Raw genomic sequence first — 21,245 nt, forward strand, 5'->3', positions numbered from 1 at the left:
GTAAGGCTTGATCGGGCTCAGCAGACTGCTGTGCAGAGAGCATTGCAAGTCGCAGCTCACCGTCGACGCCGGGCGGACAGTTCAGATCGTTCTCATCAAAACAAGGCCAACAGACTTCCACGAAGACCCTGTTGTGCATGGTGCCCAAATTGGAGCTACTCTTGAGCCGCTCCACCAGCTTGCGCTGTGACTGTGCTGCGTGTGCCACGCAGGCCTGTGGCTTTTTTCCTGTGAATCCTGTGCTACTTCTGGTATGTTAAAATGTCGATATAACGAATTATTGGATACAACAAATTAAACAAAATTTAGCTCCTTATACTTCATTTCGGGAAGTGTCCTTCTGTTGGGGAGTGTCCAACGAAACTGGGAAAAAAAATTGAAATAGATACAGTGTCGCAATATATAGTGAAAAGTATCTTTGTTCGCGCGCCTTTAAAAATATATATGTGTAAGCTAGCATTAAAAAGTTAATATGTTTGAAAAAGTAACTTGTAGATGCACTCATTCATGTATTTAAGCCATTTAAGACATTTGAATCACAAAGATGTGTGTTTTCAGTACGTATAACATCAGTGAATGGCAAACAGCATTTCTTGAGAAAAGGCTTGACCTTTTGAGGTTTAAAACGAAGTCTCGGCAAATGGATGCAGCTATGTGCAAACTGCTAGTGAAAATAATCACTGGCACCAATCTATTAGTGAGTACTTCTATAACAAATGTAGAACATGAAGAAATAATGTTTACTCTGAGTTCAGGATGTCCTGATTTGGCTCCTTTAGTATTCCTAAGACTACGCTGAATCATTGAGCAGACCATGAGCTACAGTGAGAGACACCCAGGTACAGAATGACAGAGTATTTCTCTCAGTGTTGTGCTCTATGATTGAGCATGCTTTGGAAGTACGTACATGAACCAACTGCTTTATTTCTGCATTGGTAGAACTGAGCCATGTCGTCAGCAGCTGTGATGCATTCCTAGACTGCCTCGATGTGCCCATAATTATTCCACTGACCACACAACACAAGTGGTTTTCTACCATTGCAGTGACAAAGATCAGTGATTCCTTTCTTGAAACAGTTTGATCCACTTCCATTGCATGAATGTTCTGTGTGCTGTATTTGCTGGCGATCCTTTTCATTTTGCATTCTTTTTGCCTTTAATCATTAACCCGAACGTGACTCAAATGAAAATGCGCCACTGTTATTGCTGGGATTGGCCACTCGGCATGACGCATGATAAGGAAAATTATGTAGAACATTACAAAATACGGGCTCTGGTTTTTTGGAACATTTACACATCTCAGTGCACCTCGGTGGTGTGGCAGTAGGTTGCAGGCAGGCAACTTCGAAGATTATTGAAAGCCAACAACGCAGTGGTGTCATGGTAATTTTAATATTCATCTTTAATGACTATACACACTGAAGTGACAGCCTTAACAATTTTACAACTTAGTAGTATTTGGCACTAAACATGCGAAAACCCTCGTGTCATCTTTCTCCAGTGCATGGTGAGTAATCAGTACACTTGCACGTATGCAAGCTTGTGAATGGTGTGTGTGTGCGCATGTTCACATGTGTTTCTGTGTGTAGTTTTGGTGCTTTTTCATTTTTTCCTTTGTATCTGTCTGTCTTTCTTTTTAGACGGAATGTTGTGAACACAACTGTTGGGCCAGTGAATATGGCCAATGTACAATGACATACACAATGACAATGCACTCAGTGGACGAAAACATGCAGTGTGCTTGGTGACTGTGAAGCAAAACACAAATTAAACACAATGGAACAACCTTGTCATGAATAATAACCACTAACTGAAGCCAAGAGCAGTTCTTTAGAAAAGTGGTTATAGGAATTGAGGTTTCAGTGCTGTTTCTCTGTTTAATCTGATATGCAATGAGGAGCTGCTGTCATAAAACTGCTTTACCATAAGTGAAAGAATGCACTTCACAGTACAGTGTACCTAAATGAAGTGAATGCACTGGACACACTTGCGCCTGATTGAGCTGTCACAATTTGCGGGTTTGTTTGCTGAATGCAGTTGACTTACATTACGTAATTCAAGCTTACGGATAACTTTGTTTGAATTATCAGGACCAAAATAGAATTGCCATCCACAACATGAACAGATGCACAAACTTGGTCGTGCTTAAACAGATACATGAAAAGAGGCATAAAATGTATTGACACATGGTCGCGTTCCCGGCAGCCAGATTGGTGCGGTCGTTTCATTAGTGGCACCTGCATACATGCGCAGCAGTCTAAATATCAAACGTAGGCATGTTTAACAATATCCATGTCTTAGGCATGTTCTCCAGTCAGCTATTTTTGACCATGTTCCTCTGCCCTGGGGAACTCAAAAGCTTCTATTATTAGAAATCCACCCTTCATTTTGTTTAATCAGCATCAAAATGCATGGAAACATATTTTCAAGAAACTTGGTAGGCCTGCCAAATTGAGAATTTTTTTTTAGTGTGGCATTTTGGTCTTCTTTAGCACTCTTGCAGAATTCAGTATGCCCAAACTGACCCTAAAGGCTGCTACAGTGTTGTGAAATATTGCAAACAATGCACAAGCTTTGCACATAGTTTTTCCATCTGAGTTCGAAGGCCTTGAAGGGTTCCCATTTGACTAGTTTAAATTGATTTTATGAAGGTTTGTTTCTCTCGGTACTTTCCAGTCTTCCAACCTTGTGTCCGACATTGGATGCAACAGAATAACGAGTAATTATAATACGCAAGCTGGGAATCCGTATTGTACTGTCATCAGGTTCTAGCAGCTCCTGACGCTTGACAGCAGCAGGTATCCCACCTGTCTGTCGTAGCGACATCACGTGCGCACTGAATTGATGTCACGATGTCTCAATCTTGAGGTTTTTGTGGGACCTTGCTTCCTTGAAATGCAAAGATCTCAAAATATTCATTCACCAACTGGTAACAATGCTTTTGTGGTACATTTTTCATGCAGAAATAGAAGTTAACATCTCACAATGATGTAATTATGAAAGAGTTGTGTTATAGTAGCTGCCGTTATAACTACAGCAGCAAATATTTACAGCCGTTCAGATTTCAAAAGGATTGCACTGTTATACTTCTATCCAACCTTGTTACAGTGCGATTATTACATTTCTGTTTCTTACTTTTGCAGATGAAACATACAATTATTCAACAACTGTTGCCGTTTCGATGTTATGCAAGACTTGCCGCAAAATACCGCAACCTACTTGTGGGGACTGCAGCTGTCGAGGTTCATAGATGTACAAGAAGATATCTAACTCTTGTGTGCTGAATTGTCGGTTTCCTTCCTTTTTTTTTTTCCTTCTCCAGGCTCAAATGGTTCAGCAGAAGCAGGGACAAGCATTTCAATGAAACAGTCAGGAGGAGGTATTCACAACTTTTGGGTTCTGAAGCTGATCCGAATTAGGCAACATTAGAAATCAAATGTTTTCAAAAATACTCATATCTAACTCCAAAAAGATGGGAAAACTTTTAACACAGTCGAACCTCGTTATAACGAAGTTGCATCCGACACGAAAATAGCTTCATTGTATCGGATATTCATTATAGGCATATTCGTTACCTGCAGCATCTGCACGATAAACGTTTTAGATTTGCCTCGTTATATCCGACGATAACATTATATCGAGGTTCTACTGTACCAGAGCGTTAAGAATTCTGAGAGCCTATCTAGCACTTTCCTCCTGAGCCGTGTGACAATATGGCAGGTGCGTTACCAACAGACGTCTTTGGTAGTTTGCCTCACAGGGATTCCAGCGTCACTGTGCACCAGTGTGCACCGAGGCACATGCCTGTACTCATAGCTTCCTGCATGCTGCAAGGCTAGTTTTATAAAACCTCAGGCACTCTTTCCCACAAAGCAAGTGGGACAGTTAAAGGGGGGACTCAGAATGCCACATGCTTTTTAAACCCTGCACTAACTAATTGGGGAATCATTCGTTAGGCTTAGCATATACATAACGATGCCCAGTCGCACCAAGAGCCCACAAAATTGCCTCCCGTTATTCATGTTTCTCTTTCTGTCGAGGAGCATAATCTTGCGCAAATATGGACGCACATCGCAGTTGACCCGACCCATGAATTGCAAATTGCGGCACCCAATTATGTTGAACCTTTTTCGGAGAGATTCGCATCATCGCTTCATAATGGCGCGAACATGTGCTATTTGGCGTGAGCTGTCGAATTGCGTGCGAATATGCAAATGAGAGGGCAACTGGTCTCTAGAGAGATTTGCGCAAGTTTTGAAAACGCAGTTATAAGCAGGGCAAACCAAACGTTCGTTTAGAGGTAGCTCGTCGTCTTTAAATGCATGATTTTGGATGTCGGCGCGCAACTACACATTACAGGTCGCGCGCTGTACGCGACGTTTTATAATGACGTCATGGTATCATTCATGTCAGCACTTTGAGCATATACCCGTGGAAGCACATGCACAGGGTCGAGAGACGGGGAGCAGGGTATATAGCATTGGCTGCCACCTTTATTTTGTTGTGTTTCGGTGTGTTCCTGTACATTAATGACCTCGTCAGCTGTTTGAGCAGCCTGTAAAGCAAAGCTATCCATTAAGTGCCTGTAAAGTCAGCCTTACTTGAACCCATAAATCGTTGCGCATTTCGCCTCAGCACGATAATCGAGCGCTCTGTATGACTGGGTTCGAACGATATGCAGGTACTTTTCTGCGTCTATCTGGCATTCAATTGCGCAGCCTGTATTACAGCCTGATTAACCGGTCAACTATTCATGTTGTGCCAGCGACGCAGTGTTGGCAGTTAAGTTAAAGAAGCTGACCGCATTCTTTTGTTGCTCTCCTTGCTCCATGTCCAGTTGGTAAGGCAGGTGTTTCGTTGCCACGTCGACCGCAAGTTCCAGCTTACTGAAGTGCCCTGGCTGTGCACTCTTATTTCGTCTGCGGCAGCGCGTATATCGATCCCTCTCTACTTGCCAGAAGCGCTTGCGGGGCGAGCGTCACTCTGCGGGCACGGAGCGCCTTGGCGGGTCGCTCTCTGCTAAAGTTCGCCAACATTAGTTTATTCCGCTGGACTTTGCTCAGCCTGAGCGCGAACGTTATTCGATGCATTGCTTCGTCGACTTTCGATCTTTCTTATATATCAAGCGCTCTGCTGATCATTTGGCCCTTTTTTTTTCTGATCTTACGCAAGACATTCCTCATATGAACGGCAATGAAATCCTAAACCTTCACAATTTCACGCTACTCAAATCTCAACGACTATAGCTTTGTGTAACTCGAGGGCAAATAGCACAGCGTCGTAAAATATATGCTCGACAATTGCAGCCATTATTCGAAGAATACACTTGCAACAATATATATGCGCGTAAGTAATTACTGCACAGGCAAACTGCATTTAAATGCATCGAATAGCAGAGAAAAACAAATATATGGTATATTTGGACGCATTTGTTTTTTTAGATCTTGGACGTTTCACGTACAACTTTCTATAAATATATACTGTATATACATTAGAACAGAACGCACATTGAAACCGCTTCGTGTTGTGCATGCTACACTGCACTTAACGAGAGGTTGCTGCCGCGCCTGCTGTTTGCTTGTTTTGTTAGTATTGCACACACGTTGCTCAGGCATACATTGTTTGCATATACAACGCACAAATTGAGTATTCTTAGACTCGTTTCATTAAATGTCGAACAATCTCTTTTGACCAAAATCGGGTCTACTTGCAGTAAGGAGATGTATTATCTTTCCCATAAAGTTATTTGTCTAATATAAAGGGAGTTTATGTTTGCTCCCAATTCTTTCCTCCAGCGGGAATCAAACCAGGATTCCTTGACGCGTAGTAGGACATTGTGTCGTGCCGTATTACAGCCGGTGAAGCAATGCAAACATGATGCGGTCCCATGTGTCTTGCCGCTCTATTTCCGAGAATAACTTATACTCGCGCTAATTAATACACAGCTCATGACAGACAATAACAGGCATGCATACGTGTACTTGCGCAATGCTTAAATGACCATTATGCAGCAGTACAGACTTTTCGTACGACACAACTGCCCAACTTCCACACGCAATGTTATCTATCGAGACATCCACACACACACATTCTCTTGCCACAATATTTTAGTCCTCTTCTGGTCACCTTCTCGCTAAATGGACAGTGAGCAGAATTGGCACCGCACTTTTTGCACGGAGTGTCTGTAGGTGGCACTTGTGCCGAGCGTATATCGGGTTTTCGTGAAAATTTGCGCTTGTGTTTCTGTATACAGGGACACTAGTTTGTGCCGAGTGTGAAGGCTATGTGGCAACGAATATCCTCCGACATTATCGACGCATATATAGGTGTCTCGGAGACCACGGTATTGACGTGTCTGATGACGAGAAATCGCTGATAGAGGCATGGCCACCAACTGTCACTCTCTCTGTGCCTTTTCTCCCACATAGCATCAATCTGGACGTCAGCCATGCTGGCGTTGACGTGCTTAGCGAGGGAGACTTATATGTTAACTAGTCAAAAACCAATGTCCCTATGTTGTAGACTAGTGAAGCAGAAAAAAGATTAAAAGGACGAGGCCTGAGTTGCGATTGCAGAACCTGGAAAGTCAATGTGCGCCAACGCGGTCGACCTGCCAGTTACTGTTTTATGATAGGGTAGCATGATTTCCGTTCTAGACTTTTGCGGCGATCCGATTTGGACGCCTAGAGAAAGCTAGTTTAGACGATATCGCCAGTTGTGCAACGACGCAAAAAAAGAAAGCTAATTTCTGTTTGTCTCATGCGCAAACAAATCTCTGGTCCAAATATATTGTCCTGTTCTTTATAACGAGTGCGCACGAGGCTTTAGAAGGATGCCAAAAGAGAGACATTACGAAATGTTGCTAGAGTACACGTGCACGTCAGGAATATCAAGTAGGCCGTTCTTACTGTGCAAGGAAGAACACTGTGTAAAACAAGGCAAGCAAAAGGTGGGTGGTGACGCCTGTTTGAAAAGCCCTCACCAGCTTCCTGTGACATCATGAATTTGGACAGCATCAGCTCGGGTCTAATTGTTGTGAATAAATAGTGATGACATCGTTTTGAAAGCTTGGGGAGCTGTCAAAAAAGTTCCCTGCGCTAGAACTGCGTAAGTACGCGAATATGATTTCGCACAGACATCACTGTCGCGACGGTTCCAGCGCGAAATTCAAGAAGCGAAGTTTATGGTCTTCGTTGTTTGGGAGCCAATGATCGACAAGGAAGTTCGAATGGAGTATTGGAACTATATTATACTCTATCAGTACAAAACCGAGTTTTTGTTTCTAGATAGTTGCACCTTTAAAAATATGTCATTACAAAGTTACTGCTTTTGGCCAGTAACTGACTGCGTGACTAATCCATTCATTACCGCTAACCGTTAGGGAGCATGTCACTTAGCCATGATGCCTGTCTGTCACCTATAGTCATCCCCTTCTGAGAGCAAACTACGAGCGGTACGGTAAAATATAATGCATGCCCACTTACAGCGCTGCAAACGTTCATACTCTTCGGCCCTGCTACAACTTCGTTTTGTGAGAGCTGCTGTGCTATGGCGCGGGCACCTTGGCTGATGTCTTTTTGGAGCGAACAAAGCGCATGACGAAGGGAACGGACGAAATTCAGATGCGCTTCGCTCACCGAGCTTTCGATCATTAACATTTCTATGAGAACGAGTAATGTACTGCGCGAAAGACATCAAGAAGGGTGAAAAGAGAGACAGGATAAACCATTTTTTTCCACCACTCTTGATGTATCTTGCACAGTACGTTACTCGTTAATTATTAATCAACCAGTCCGCAACAAAGTACATTTACTAGGATTTTCCATGTGTAGTGACAGTAACGCCTGCTTTCGGTTTCGTTCTGACTGGATTGAACTTATTGTTGTAGATTATAATCAGGAGAAACTGGCGAAATTGTGGGGCTGTACACGTGGCGAGGGGGACGTTTCAACAGGCTGGACGTCTGTGCTAACGTTGTTTCTTTTCACTCTTATCCTGCCACGTCACCAGACAATCCTTCGTTTCGTCGAACCCGGGACTATGTTTCTTGGCCGTCGTGACAGGTCAGCCGTGTCGGTAACGGCAAATCAACTAACCACGTACAATTAAGCGTTATGCACGGACAGCCTTGTGAATCCAGGTTGCCGTACGGACCTCCTTAGTGCGCGAAGCGCCGCTCTGATGACGTCACAACACAAACTCGCCGCCATGAACCTGACAATGGCAAACGGGAGCAAGCAATGCTGCGCGTCCGTCCCACGCAGAAAGCTAAAGAACCGTCTCCGACACTGCCTCCGACCGACACGAAGGGGATAGTGCGTTTTCACACCTTAACACACACGCGCGCGCGCGCGCGCGCGTACTCACAAACATTGATTATATGGCGACCAACGAGGACCAACCACACACGCGTACACACAAACCTTAAAATGGCGGCCAAACGTGGGCTAACCACACATGCGTGCGCACAAACCTTAAAATGGCGGCCAACGTGGACCCACCGCACACGCGTACACGCGAATCCTAAGATGGCGGCCGACGTGGGCCGACAGGACGCCCGCTGACGTGTCCTAAACAGTGTCTGTACGTACGACGATGGCACAAACGTGTCCTCCGCCCTGGCGGAGAAGATGTAAGGTGGCACTGATGAGTATAAGCACTGCAGGAGCGCGTGCGTGCTCGTGCGCTCCGGACGGGCTACTGGCGTACGTGCGGTTGGCGTCGCTTTGAGAGCGCAAGCTGCAGTATGGCGTCGCAGTGCACGGGCATTGGCAACGTCGTGCCAAAACTCGTCGACACGCCTCCCGTGCGCAGGGTGTTCTTCTTTTGGCGAAGACAAAAAGTGACCGGGTCGTCCGAGCGCTCAAGAGAAGAGGGAGCCCCGGTACTTTTCGTTGCAGCTGTGTGACCGGTAGCAGTTGCTATAGAGCGACTTCCTCGTCACGCTCGCCATGGTGCAGGCCATGGCGAGCTCCAGGCACCTGCGAGACAGTCGGGGTGGGAGCGAGATTTTTCGGATTGAGCACCGGGTGTATATACGAACGTGCGCATATGTAAGACATAGACAAGGTCTTCGAAGATCCTTAAAAAAAAAAAATGTGAGCTGCGCGTTTTCGAGATTCATCCATATAAGCATATGTATATTAAATACTGAAAGTTGCAATTTGTTACCTTCAATGTAATTTCGAGCTTCCAGTCCTCCTAAACACAAAATTAGGGAGTTTTAGAAATAGGAGACCCACATTAAAGTTTGATATTGGCCAGTGATACAAAAGCGCGTAAAATGCGAGCAAAGTTTACGTATTTTGGTAGGCAATGCTGATCAGGGACGCTCATGAGTTATAAAAGCTGCATAAGTTTTTTTTTTCTTTTCTCTCCTTTTTTTGTTTTTGTAACTAATAACATAGCCGGTAAATGCTAATAACTATAAGGTTCCCGGTGCAGTCTCTGACCTTTAGGTCCTTGTCTGTGTATCTAATGGATTGTGTCGCGATTAAGTAATGTACTGAACCGGGCGCTGTTTCTAAGGCTCCTTATTAAGCCCTACGTTGAAGAAGTCATTTGCTGGATTTCAGAAATACTTGTGTATGACGAGTGGTCAGCAATTGAATCGCTCCCCGCGGATATGGCTTTTAAGCTACATATTCGCATTTTAGAAAACAGAAAGGTTGCGTTGACTCGCTTCTGTCGTCGAGATTTAGCGCCGAGGTTCAGTTGGTGTGACGTCGGCGCACGAACTGTGCCCAGTGGACGGCAAGAAGAGCGACAAGACGGCGAAAACCAATTTCCTAACTCTTAACAAAAATTTCGAGCCTCGTCATAATGATGTGACATCCGACATTAAGATATATCGTCGTTGTATAAGCATGCACTGTTACGTGCTGATATCGACAAGAAACATTCTGTATTTACTTCGTTATATCCGTGTTCGTTATATCAGGGCTCAACAACAGCTGTTACAGCAAATAAACGCCCTTGTCATAAAACCGCGACTGAAAGAACTCGCGACATCATGTACAAGCTTCTCTTGCACGTGGTGCCGTTGTATATGCTCTTGCTCACCAGAAGCCACCCAGGTGCACGCTGACGCATTTCCGCTGTCAGGGCGCGGATACCTTGGTTAAACATCTATCTGCGTTTGCTGCGGCGTGGTATGGGGGCGTCATCTAGCGTGCACTCGGAGAACGACGGCTGTCGCCTCCAAGGCTTCTTATCGCACCCTTGAGTCTTTTCCCGCCCTTTTCGTGTTTTCTTTCTTTTACGATTTCATATGACGTACGCGGGCTTCAGACAAAATGACGCGATTGGGTGCAAACTCTAAGAATAACTAAGTGTTCGTGCTGGTTAGCTATCACAAGTAGGGTATCTCTGAGGCACATATATATGACACAGGAGAGGCTTCAGACGAGAACGTTCTCAAACCAGTGCGAATGCTGAGCATAACTTGCTATAGCAAGTACAAAGGTTATCACGTGTCATTGCACCACACGAATCTAGTTACGCGAATGAAGCGGCCCGAAGCTCCGTGTTAGACACTAGAGATGCAATGCGAACATCATGCGATCGAGCTGGAAAAAAAAAAAAAAAAAAAAAAAAAAAAAAGAGAAAAAGCGGTTCTTGCTGCCCTTGCCGTCTCCGAAGCCCGAATACGCCCTCGATAAAGAAAGAAGGAAAACGTCCAATCGCCTCACTCGAGAGGTCGTGGCTCGAATGCCTGTTTCTCTAGATTTCCTTGAAAAAGAAATGGCGTAGCAGCAGGTGACGGCGACGCCGACGGCAGAAATCTGCTTTTGAGTGTCCATATAATTGCTATCGCAATAAAAGAAATGTCGTAGCAGCAGGATGGCAGGGGACGGTGCCCCGTGCAAACGACTTACCCGCGCATAATTAGGGGGATTTGGATCCACAGCGCATTCCTGCGCGCCGTAGTCTTTTTTTTTTCGTCTTTTCTTTCTTTTTCTTTTTTTTAAGCGTGCCGCGTTATTGCTGAGGACACTGTGCTGGCGACAGCGCATGTGGGATATTTGCGACACCCCCAAAGAGGTCTTCCTGGAAGTGCGCGCGAGCCGCTAAGGAAAAGGTGATCTGTGCAAACATTTAGCAAGGCGTACATCGAGAAGATCAGGGGCTAATACCTAAGCGGCCGCAATGATTCCCAAATACAGTGTTCAGCTGATGCTGGATTCGTCGCACAATTCACCCAAGTCAGCAAAGATTTGCATTTATACAGTTCGAAACTTCGAAAAGGCTTCCCACTGGCTGTCGTGATGCCTGGCCGCGCTGTCAGTGTTAATTGCGCACTTCGTAATAAAGGCTGTTTATTGTTTTACCAAGCACTCTCTATGGCTCTCGACGTCCGTGCAAAACTTCTACTCGGCTCCTGCGAAGTTCTACTTCGATGTGCCTCCTCGCCTGCTTATTACGTTCAAATGAACGTCATATGCATTTATGTAGACGGGCTCTTTAACACCTGACACTGTCACGTGCACATGGTACGAGACGCTGAAGGGTGAACCCGGACAGCACAGGAAATTGCTGGCTTCCGCTTGAATCCAGCTGACGCTGGAAAAGCGTTCGTCAGAGCTGGCTTTCCCGCAGCAAGTGAATGTGTGCGGAGAAGCCCGCCTGCGGGATTCTCTTCACACCACGGGACATTGGGTATGCGACATTACAGCCGCCAAGGTAATCTCTCTATACCTTCTCGAACGTGCTTTGCGCCGAAATCATCGCTTATGATTATCGCGCTGCCCCGGAGAGAGGCATGTGTCAGGAGGGAGACATTGCAGGGAGGTAGGAGCGAGCTTATTCTCTTGGATTGCGTTACAACATTGTTTCTCGCATGGTGTTATTGTGTTTGAGGACCATTTGTATGGCGTTAATTTGTCACCCGCACATTGTCGATGGTGCTCTGCACAGGATTTGGTAGCTACAGATAAAGCCGCAGTACTCACGGACATCGGTGAGAAGTTGCCTAACGCGACCCGTGGCCTGCCATATATGCGTACTTTACTAATAAAGATTATACTTTGTTAAAAGTAAACGTGCTGCTATGTATGAAAACGCGTATATTGAAAATCTAGAAAGTACAGCGCCTTAGCAACCGCGGTTGAACGCGATTGGCTGAAACGCCGCCAGCGACGTGTCGCTCACGATAGGTTAGGTGAGGTTAGATTAGCGTTAGGTGACGCGGCGTACTCTCACAACAATTGCAAAGGGCGTCGAGCGTCACTGGCGGCGTTTAAGCCAATCGCGTTCTACCGTGGTTGCTAAGGTGCTGTGCCTACTATATGTATGCGTCCCCGGAACCCCTGGCTACGTCAATGTAGGTAGTAAAATGCGCGCTCGCTCGCGCTGTGCAACCCACCTGTGCAGCGTGTGGTAGGCGAACCAGGGTAGCACCGCGGCGGCCCTGGGCGTGGCGGCGAACATGCCATGCGGCCCGGCCACGCCGTATCCTTGCAGGCAGCACAGAACGATGCCCAGCACGGCGGCCAGCAGCGTCTGGCGCAGCAGGCGCTCCACGCGGCTGCGCTTCTTATGGGGCTGAGGCTGTCCCCTGTAGGCCGTCGCCAGCCTGCAGGACGGAACGCGGATACCTATAGTTAGGTATAGAACGGCTAAAACAGAAAAACGCTAATTTGATACTCGCATTAAAAAGAACTTGAAATTTGTTTTCTTTTTTCTTTCTTTTTCTTGTGAGAATTGCTGTTTGCGGGACGTCGAGATGCTGGCAAAATCTCGTCTGGTCGGGGACTCGTCGCAAAACGGGCCAGACGCTTACCAAAGTTATAATTATACAAAAAACGTGGGCAGCTTGCGCTAGTGGTGCAAGGCTGGAGTAAACAGCGGAGCTGGTGATCGACGTAGCTTCTTCCGGGTTTTACTAGGCTTGCTAAGTTTTGCTAGTGCTGCTAGGTACGCTATTCCGAATCGCCTCGCTGCCGACGCGCTTCAAGATTCTTCTTCGGATTCTTCTTCGGGTGTCCGGATCTTCTTGGTCGTCCCATGTCTTTGGTCGTCCCATGTCAAGGCTACATGTACTCGCCACAGAGTCAACGAGAGTTCTGCCGCCGTCGCGGTGGCTCCGAGCTTTATCTCCCCTGTGACGTCAAGGCCAAGCTGCGCCTCCGCACTTGCCATAGCGTAGCTGACCGAAACCTGCCGAGCTGCTGCCGACGGCGCCCGCGTTTCCCCGGCGCGAACGCCAGAAACGCCGGCGGCGTGGGCAGCAGCTCTGCGCGTTGCCTCGTTGGGGCTGCTACAATTTCTTTTTCTATCCCGCTCTCATTTTCTCTTTCCCTCTCCCGAGCATTGCGCGCGTCGCGCGCATGCTCTCCTTCCCTCTCCTTAACGTGCCATGTCAAGGCAACATGTGCACGGCACGGAGAGGAGGCGAAGCACACGCCGCTCCGCGAGGTGGTTGCTAGGCGACCCAGGTGACTTATCGCTCAGCGATGTTTTTTAAAGACGATAGTCTTTCTTGGGGAACTTAAACGCTGAAAATTTGGTCTGTCTGTCTGTCTGTCTGTCTGTCTGTCACCCGATTCAGCCACCCGGCCAAAGTTTGACCACTTGCTTACCGCCCACACTACTTAAACTGGTACGGCTGTTCATACTTGTGAACGTTATCGATCACAAAGTAAATATTACGCATATCTGAGGCGCAACATCACTAGGTAAGTATTAGGAGGTGTGTTCCTTTAATAGAAAATACATAAATACGTAACTCTAAAGACCCTAGTTTCTTAAGCTGCGCTGAAAATGCCATGCTATGCGCGCCGACGAACGGCGTTCCCCGACTGCGCGCCGACGAGCGTCCTCTGCCATGGAGGAAGGAAACCCTCTGCACAAGCTCATGTTTCCCGATGTATTGCCAGATGGCGTCCATGTCTCACGCAGCGCCTCCTCAATTTTATCAATGCCAGCCAGATGCGGCCGATTAAACACAAAGGAATCGCTGTCTGAGGCAGGGCAAAACATAAATGGCCGCTTGATGAAATAATGCGGTAAAATGACATCTGTTCAAATAAACCTTCATGCCAGGACGGAAATGGTACGAGAACAGCATCACGGGTGGCCGCGGATCAGACCAGCACTGATGTAGTACGGCCGGCAGAAGACTATCGTCTTTCGACGACATTTGCAGCGAAGCACGCAGATACGCGGCAAATTTTTTTTCGGTCGAGTAACATGGTTTTACGGATAGCTTATACAGGTTCGTTGTTAAAGGGCCCCTAAACCACCTCAGATATTTTTTGAACATTTCAAGTAAACACGCGCATCGAGTTCATCGGAATGCCGTCACGATCAACGATGCCAAACGCTGCAGCGCTACGCGCCGCGGGCGCGCGACAAGATCAAAACAGTGCCGTCCTCCTCTCCTGGCCTTTCCGGTATTCCCAGCGGTCGTCACGATGTCAGCAGCATTCCTCCCTTCCTCCATGGTCAGCCACGGCCGGACTCGACTCTCCTCTCCTCCGGGAGCGCGGAGGAGAGGAGAGTCGAGTCCGGCCGTGGGTCAGCAGGCGGAATCTGGTGATGTCAGCGTCGGTGACGATGCCCATTGGTCGAACAAGAACCTCAGACTTTGGGTTTGTCTGCTAGCAGGTACGCGCGCTCCCATGCTCTTCTATGTCGTGTTGCTCGCGTTCCAACACAGTCGCGCTTAGCGGTCCGATTAGCTGCGCGAACAGAGTGCGACAGTGTTGGCCTTTCTAGACGGGCGCGCAACACAGGGTCTATAGCGGCACGCTTCGCATGAACACGGGCCGCAACCGCAGCGGCAGCGGGTAGCCGACAAGCGCTGAGTCCACGTCCCCATTACCGGCACGGTAACTCGCCGCATGCCGTTTGCGATTCGCGGGCCGCCGTTCGACGGCGGTTTTCCTCGCGAACGGCGAGATTGCCTTGCCGTAGAGAGGATGAGCCCGGGACCCATTTGTGCGGTAGCCTAACCGCCATCGCCGCCAATCGCTCGACGGCGCCGATATCGTCGCTAGGCCTTTTCCGGCACTTCAAGGCTAAAACGGACGGCGCTTCGGAATGAATTACCGACGCTCACAAGCCGCAGTATTTTGTTACCGTGGTCGCTCTTCGCAATAATTGTACACAGAGAAGAAATGCGCTGATATTAGTGGCGCCGTCGCCTGCGATGCGAGCACAGCCGAGCCGGTCGTCTGCCGTCGGTAGCCGTGCACTGCATGCAGCTGAGCTCGACAAGTATCGGAGCTCTCGCTTGTGTTTAACGTTTGACAGTGGATATCGTTCTTCATAAAATGTGCAATTTACGCATCACTTTATCTAGGAAAATTATTTTGCTTGGAACAGAAGCTGCAGCCGATGTTTTCGTCGCCGGTGGCGGAGGCGCGCAGCTTCCCAGTCATCGATTGGCCCGTTTATCGTTCTGTGGGCGGTGCGCCGGCCGAACTGCCGTCTACTTTGGACACCTCTCGCGCGGCAGACGTTCTAGGGCACTGGAGACCGGTTCGCCGTCGGTATATTTGCCGTTAGCGTGGACGTGCCTTAACCGGAAGGGGGCAGTGTTTTGAGAAGCGCGTTGGCGATGACGTATGTCACGTGAGATTTGGAGAAGCACTCGGTGAGGAGGAGAGATCAGCCGACGAGGAGAGTAGCGAAGGAAAGAGCGAAACGAGCGAGGGCCGTTTTTAGATCATCAATCCGCGATTACGGCACCATTTCGAAAAATTCTCGCGGCTACGTGTTCGTTGTAGACTCGTGCACATCTGCAACACCACAACAAAATTTCGACCTCTGGGTGGTTTAGGGGCCCTCAAACATTCAAACGCATCGTTTAGGGACGATGCGTTTGAAGGCGTGTACTTGTTGCAGTGAGGATATTTAGGTAGCGCTCGTTGTTTCGTTGCGCAATTCCGTAGAGATAAGAGCCGTCACCTCGCTCGTCTGTAGCGGTAGTTATAGGTGGCAATACATACAAGCCGATTCGTGATAAATGTGCTGTCTGTAGCGGCGTGAGCGCCGGAATGGAAGGCCACTGCTGTCCTCCCCACCCGCCGCCGCCACCCCTGAGGGAGAGGTCGGCTTGAGAAGAAGAGGGCTGTCGGTACCGGCCATTCCACGATAGCGTCTAGAGACAGGCACTGACCCGTGCCCCCGGATAATGCCAAATGCTTTCCTTGTGTGGTTCTGACATTCATATCTGACGAAACGAATGTCAAAGGAATATGGGCGGGACAGAAACGTGGAAACGCACCGGCATGCGCGGATCCAGGGGGGATGTCCGGCTGTCCTGACCCCCTAACCCCCTTTCCCCCTTACAATCTGTGCGCGGAGCGCCAGCATACGGCACGTGACAAAGTGATAAAGTCCTGCTTCCCAACTGTTACTGTTCTTTTGCCCTGGAGAAACAGAAAGGTTTAGTAATTATTGAAGAGAATCCGCCAGCGTGTAAAAACTACCACAGAAGTAGTCGCTTGCGATATCCCCCACCCCATCAAAAGCTAAAGACGGAGGATGTCGCTGCCTGGCGTTGGCTCCAGACAGGAACTTGCACGAACCTGCACATATTACATCGCATACACCCCACAGCCTACAGCGACGAATGCCCATGGTGCGGGGCCACACCAACCCTATACCACATTACGTGGGAGTACACGCTACACAACATAGAACACCATGACGTGAACACCATGAGGGAGCAATGAGAGGCACTGCTGTCCAGCTCGGCCCTCGACGGCCAGCTTAAGCTGATCCAGAGAGCAAAGAAGATGGCAAGAGCCAGCGGAGCCCTGGACTAGGGGCCCCGAAACCATCTCAAAGTCAGACTCCCTCCCCTCCATCCCCACTCCCTTGAAAGAAACCCCGAGTCCGCGCCTGCGTACCGGTTTCTCAGTGACGCTGCAAGGATTGAATCTCCAAAAGAAATTCGGGACTCTGACGCAGGCTGCTTTGCTGGCTGTTCATTTCGATGACATTTCATAGCGACCTCGCCGCCATCGGATATACCACTCCTGTCGTCTAGCTTTCGCCTCTGCCGCATGAATGCGGTTGCGGAAGCATGGAGGAAGGGAAGGAAGTTCATTGATAAGAAGGCGTCAAATGGTCCATTGAGCGAAAAAAAGTTGGCGGCCGTCTGTAGCAGCAGCGAAACGGCACCTAACTTCCCTCTGCAACTGCGACGCCACGTCACGAGCACGCTTGCTGGCTCGGGTCTCGACGGAGTACAGCGGGCGAAAGGGAACACTAGCTGCCGCGGCATTGCGTGAGGGGAGAGGGCATATCGCCGCGACGCCACGACACTCTCGGAAGCATGCGTTATCCGCGCGTTCCTTGCCCGCGCGAGCTCTCGCCTGCGTTGTAACGGCGCCTCGCGGTAAGGCCAAATGAAAGCGCGCCAAACGTCTCAACGCGCTTGCTTGTCCGCGAGGAGTTCAAAACTCACAGAACCGCTCAGCGGCGTTCAATTGGACATTAATGCTCTCGCATCCACAACTCATAAGTGCTTAGGTGTCCTCGGATTTTTTTTCCTTCTTCCACGTGGGGGACTCCCACCACCACCTTCGACGCGCAATACACCGCGGTCCAACTCAAAGCGAATTCTTGCGCATGCGCCAGTCAATTAGATCGGCTAAAATACTTGACGCCACGGCCGAGGTGAGCCTCGTTCCATATGAACTTTAATAAAGTTGTTACCACCACCTCGCTCGATATGAATGCATCTCGAGAACTGCATTGCAACGGCGGAGGCACAGCGGTGATGCTGTGACTGAAGCTTGTCCGCAATGCCAACCCCGAACTTTAGGGCACACGCCAAGCATGCGCAAGAGAGAAGACAAAAGCATAAGTAAATAATAAATGAATGTCTAGATAAGTAAGCAAATCAAAGAAAGAAATAAGCACTCTATACGACCTACGCAAACAAACAATATATAAAGGCCGGCAGGGGCTTGCTGGTAGCCGCCGGCCCGACCTTTATTTTATTTTTTAAGTGCGAAGCACTTTAGGGTCCCGGGCTGTCGGCGTCCGTCGCGCGTGATCTCTCGTGATCACGCTCAAAAACAAGTGTTCAAAACAGGGTCAAAACAAGTGCAGAATTGATCAAAACCGGTTCAAAACTAACTAACATGATTCAGAATAATTTAAAAGACGTGAATAACCAAGCATTAAGCGCAATCATTAACAGAAACTCGTTAAAATTGGTTCCGAAACGCCAGACTGGTACGAGCGCAGCGCAAGAGAGGGCGCCACCACCCCACAAGCGCTCGATTGTTCCTCCCTCCAGCGCTACTCCAGCACCGGCGCATCACTGCTTCCGCACTTCCCAGGTTTCACGTTAGCGGAGCTGCATTAGCGCTGGATTTGAACTACACAAGCGCAGGATTTGAGCAGAATTGGAGCTACATCTTACTTGCGATGAATGAAAACGGTTTCCCTAATGCGTGCAATAGAGGTAGCCACCGTAATAGGGTCTTCGCGATAAAAGCCTTATGCGCAGTGTAGAACAATGTTACACCGAATATGTCTACTTTTTAGAAATATTGAGACTCGGAAATGTTTTAACAATATTTTACACGAATAACGAGAAACACTACAGAGGTCATACAAAGTGGTATATTCGTGTTAATGCTGTAACGAACGCTTCCAACCGCAGACAGTGAACGCTTCTAAGGCATCATTCGCATAATTGAGGAAGATCTGAACTTATTTGGCAAACGGCGGCGCTAGTAGTACAACGGTGCCATTTAATCCTCCAAAGCAACACTTGATGGATTGAATGTCGTCGCAGTAGTGAAAGTTTGATTTTAGTATTGCGTTATTCTTACAAAGCATTTTGCGTTAGGCAGGTACGTATATCATCCAGTACCGCTTCGTTCTGGGCATAAAAACAATAAGGGAAAATAGCAGAAACAGTTGACGATCATTGTTAACGTAAGCGAATAGTCGAATGCTTCTATAAGAGAAGTGTTCAGCTTTATTAATGGAACGATGTACTTGAGGGCTATATTTGTTGCGGTAACGATATTAACCGCCAGATAATTGTTCACTTTAGTTGTTCCGTGGGACAGCGCTGGCCGACGGGCTTGGCGTCCGACGAAAGGACGAGCACTCTACGCCCAGAGCGTTCGTCGGCCTCCAAACAAAGTATGTTCTGCGCAAGGGTGCGGTTTCGACACCCGTATGGCTGAAATTTCCTGCACCGCTTTCCGCGCTGAAAGCTCGAAACGCCCATCACGTCGAATGGTGGGGCATTTGAATATACAGCTCAAATGGCAGGTGCCCGAAAACAAATTTCGCGCCTTTGAGAACAAAATGACGTCACTTCTGTTTTTAACGGATATGGCGTCACATTATTTTTTCTTCCGCCGGAAGTGTTCCCTCCTCACACAGATGGCGTTGAGCCCCATGAACCGCACTTGCCTGTCCGATCTTGGCGTGCCGTCAAAGCTCTTGTTTACATTACAAAGGTTGTACAGACATAATGTAGTGACTGTACAACTAGGCTCCGCTGTCTCGAAAGAAATTGCTGTCACTAAGGGCCTGAGGCAAAGCTGTCCCCTCTCGCCCTTGCTTTACATTCTGTACACATCAAGAATGGAGCGGGCACTGCTAAACTCGGGCCTTGGGTTCCGACTGAGGTTTAGTACGAGCAGTGCCAATGAGAACCACCGCCTCCCTGGCCTGGCATTCGCGGATGACCTGGTAATCATGGCAGAGAACAGAGAGGATCTACAGACCCTCCTCGACATTTGCCAGGTGGAAATCTCGCGCATCGGGCTATGCTTCAGTACCAGGAAGTCGGCGGTCGTTTGTCTGGCTGGAGGGCTTACTGATCCAGTTGTCCTGACTCTCGGGGGCAAGCCGGTGGCTATATGTAATGAGTACAGGTACCTCGGGGTCACTCTCTGTGCTGAGGCAGATAAATACAGCTTCCACGAGACCGCACTGCGGCAGGCGGCTCTTCGGGCGCAACGTATCCTCCGCCGGCGGTGATTGTGGGGCTGTAACCGTTTCCTGATGATCCGCGATTTATGGAAACTGGTTCATGTACCCGGCCTCACCTTTGCAAATGCAGTTACCTGCCTCTCACCAGCAACACGAGAGTGGCTGGAGCGTCAGCAGCGGGAGGCTGGGCGCACTGCTCTTGGATGCCATGGCCACGTAGCCAATGAGGCCGTGCAGGGAGATGTGGGATGGTCGAGCTTCGAGGCCCGGGAAGCTGCGAGCAAGATCGCCTACCGTGGCCGTCTCCTCTTCCTACCACGCACGCAATGGGCTCGCCGAGTTTTCGAGTATCTCTCGGCGACATGCATGCGAACTGACTGGACACGCCGGGTGTACCATATCGAGAAGAAGTACGGCTTCTTTGGTGAAAAAATCGAGGCCGACACAGCAGCCAAGTGGTCGATCGAGGTCCGCCGACGCGTGAAGGAAGCGGAAACCACCATCTGGAGCAAGGAAATGGAGTCGAAATCTACCCTTGAACTCTACCGGGGAAACAAACGAGGGATCAGTGCGGAGTGCTTCTATGACAACAGCATTGGAAGCAGCCTCCTGTTCGAGGCGAGGGCAGGGGCACTGCGCACTCTCGTATACCGTAGCCGCTTCCAAGACACCGGTATGTGCACCAAGTGCAGGCTCTGCGGGGCGGAGGCCGAGACGCAAGAGCATCTCATCCTTCGATGCGCTGGCCTGCAGACTGCTCTGGCAGAGGACACAGATCTCCCTCGGGCACTCGGTTTTCACTTGCTCGAGGCAGAGGATGGAAACCACATCGCGAATGGACGCAACGTCGGCCGGACCTGCGCTGTAGTGGCCACCAAAAAGCGACTGACTGAGTGGTGGACCAGTGTGCGCCGGATGTGACTCTAGGTTGCATAGTGACCTACAAGTGCACATTTCCTTCCTTTCTGTGTTTTCTTTTCTTTCTCCTTTTTTATTTATTTATCTATTTATTTGTTTAAACCCTCCAGGCCAGGACATTGCGTGTGTCCACCCGTTACAAAGGGGCTGGCCGCTACTACATCATCATCACCATCATCATCGCCGATGAGCCGCCATTTTTTGAACGTATGGGCTTCTTTGGAAGCTTCGCTACCAGGTGTATTTACCTTGCGAGCACAGCGAAGGTTGAAAGAGCGAACGCGAAGCAAAGCGAGGGATGAAAGACGGCGATAGCGGAGAGAGCGCGGAAAGGAAAGCGGAGGAGGAGGGTATGGCGAAAGCGTGAGAAGAAAAGCGTAGTGCCGCGCAAGACGGGCTCTGCGGTG

General features: G+C 48.7%; 1 protein-coding gene across 1 annotated transcript in view; it reads right to left on the reverse strand.

Annotated features, from left to right (window-relative positions):
- Window positions 1–1,373: 1,373 nt before the first annotated feature.
- Window positions 1,374–21,245, reverse strand: part of LOC119445114 (uncharacterized) — a 130,945-nt gene continuing 111,073 nt past the window's right edge. The window contains exons 9-10 of the mRNA XM_037709436.2: window positions 12,365–12,574; window positions 1,374–8,981 (exon numbers count right to left, since the gene is read on the reverse strand). Of these exons, the coding sequence (XP_037565364.1) occupies window positions 8,864–8,981; window positions 12,365–12,574 (328 nt within the window). The 3' untranslated portion in view covers window positions 1,374–8,863. The remainder of the gene's footprint in view (window positions 8,982–12,364; window positions 12,575–21,245) is intronic.

Source organism: Dermacentor silvarum, chromosome 3 (genome assembly GCF_013339745.2).
Source record: "Dermacentor silvarum isolate Dsil-2018 chromosome 3, BIME_Dsil_1.4, whole genome shotgun sequence".
Classification (NCBI taxonomy): domain Eukaryota; kingdom Metazoa; phylum Arthropoda; class Arachnida; order Ixodida; family Ixodidae; genus Dermacentor; species Dermacentor silvarum.